This window comes from Neophocaena asiaeorientalis, unplaced genomic scaffold (assembly GCF_003031525.2).
Source record: "Neophocaena asiaeorientalis asiaeorientalis breed wild unplaced genomic scaffold, Neophocaena_asiaeorientalis_V1.1 scaffold223, whole genome shotgun sequence".
Taxonomy (NCBI): domain Eukaryota; kingdom Metazoa; phylum Chordata; class Mammalia; order Artiodactyla; family Phocoenidae; genus Neophocaena; species Neophocaena asiaeorientalis.
In genome coordinates this window covers 3571200-3572264 of record NW_020175045.1, presented here as the reverse complement: position 1 = coordinate 3572264, position 1065 = coordinate 3571200, and the positions used below count along the sequence as shown (strand labels likewise).

The 1065-nt window shown below is 70.5% G+C and overlaps 1 protein-coding gene across 3 annotated transcripts in view; it reads right to left on the bottom strand.

Moving 5' to 3' along the window:
* Window positions 1-6: 6 nt before the first annotated feature.
* The window catches only part of ADAP1 (ArfGAP with dual PH domains 1), a 73853-nt gene continuing 72794 nt past the window's right edge, over window positions 7-1065 (bottom strand). For 2 of the 3 annotated variants that reach the window (XM_024763547.1, XM_024763549.1), the window contains exons 9-11: window positions 693-764; window positions 274-502; window positions 7-191 (exon numbers count right to left, since the gene is read on the bottom strand). In XM_024763547.1, the coding sequence (XP_024619315.1) occupies window positions 163-191; window positions 274-502; window positions 693-764 (330 nt within the window). In that variant the 3' untranslated portion in view covers window positions 7-162. The remainder of the gene's footprint in view (window positions 192-273; window positions 503-692; window positions 765-1065) is intronic. The other variant, XM_024763548.1, reaches the window with a different exon arrangement.

Here is a 1065-nt window from a genome sequence, read left to right as displayed (position 1 = left end):
GGCTCCCAGTGGCGTTCCAGAGAAACGGGTCCTAGCCGCTCGAGCTCAGGCCCCACCTGAGCATGTCGGGGGCTGCCGAGTCCCTCCTTCCGCCGGCCACCGCCGCCTCGCCTGCCACGTCTGGCGAGTCCGGAGCCCTCAGGCCTCCAGGACCGTCTCGTGCTAGGGTTTGTGCTTGAAGTGGGCTTCCACTGGAAAAGGGACAGGGTGCCAACCGGTCAGGGCCGCTCGGGGCCATGGGACTGGGGCCCCAGGCCGCCCCGCCCACCTCACCTGCGTACTCCTGGGGCAGCATGGGCCTGTCCACCACCTTCCGGAAGGCCTCCATCCACGCCCGCTGCTCCGACTCCGTTTCGCAGGCTAGTAGGAACCGGCGCTCTGGCGTGACGATGGTGATGCCGTGCGGCCAGTGGTGGCCCTGGGTGGACGGCGGGAGCCCATCCAGCACTGTGTAGCCGCTCTCCCTGCTGCCGATGAAGACCTCCCCACGGGCGAAGGCGTCCTGGGTGGGGGGACCGGGCTGAGCGCTGCTCAGAGCCACGTGCGGCCCCCAGGCCCGGCCCCTCCTTGCCAACCGGGCCTGCCACCTCCAGCTCACCCAGCAAATGCTGGTCGGCGCCTCCCAGGCAGGCGGGTGACCCAGGAGGGTGCATCCACGCCACGGGGGCCCTGGGGCCGCGGCCCATCCTTACCAGGGGGTCCTTGAAGTACATGAGCCTCCGGTCGTCCATGGTGAACCAGCGCTTGCGGAAGCCTTCCGTCTGCTGGGGGTCGAGGGAGCCACTGGTCGGCCCGAGGCAGGCCCTGCCCCTACTGCCTGTCCCCCCTCCCTCAGGGCAGGGCCGCCGGCACGTCCACTCCCCTTCTGCACATGCTCGTGGGGCCTCATGTGGGCTGTGGGACCACCTGGGTCCTGGGATCCGAGTCCCCCGTGTCTGCCCCCATCCCCCACATGGCAGGGACCTGGGGGTGCACAGGGACATGTTGGGGGGTGGGGCCAGGGCAGGAGGCAGGGCTCGGAGCTGGCTGGGGCTGGACCCAGAGCCCCAAGTCAGTGGAGCCCGC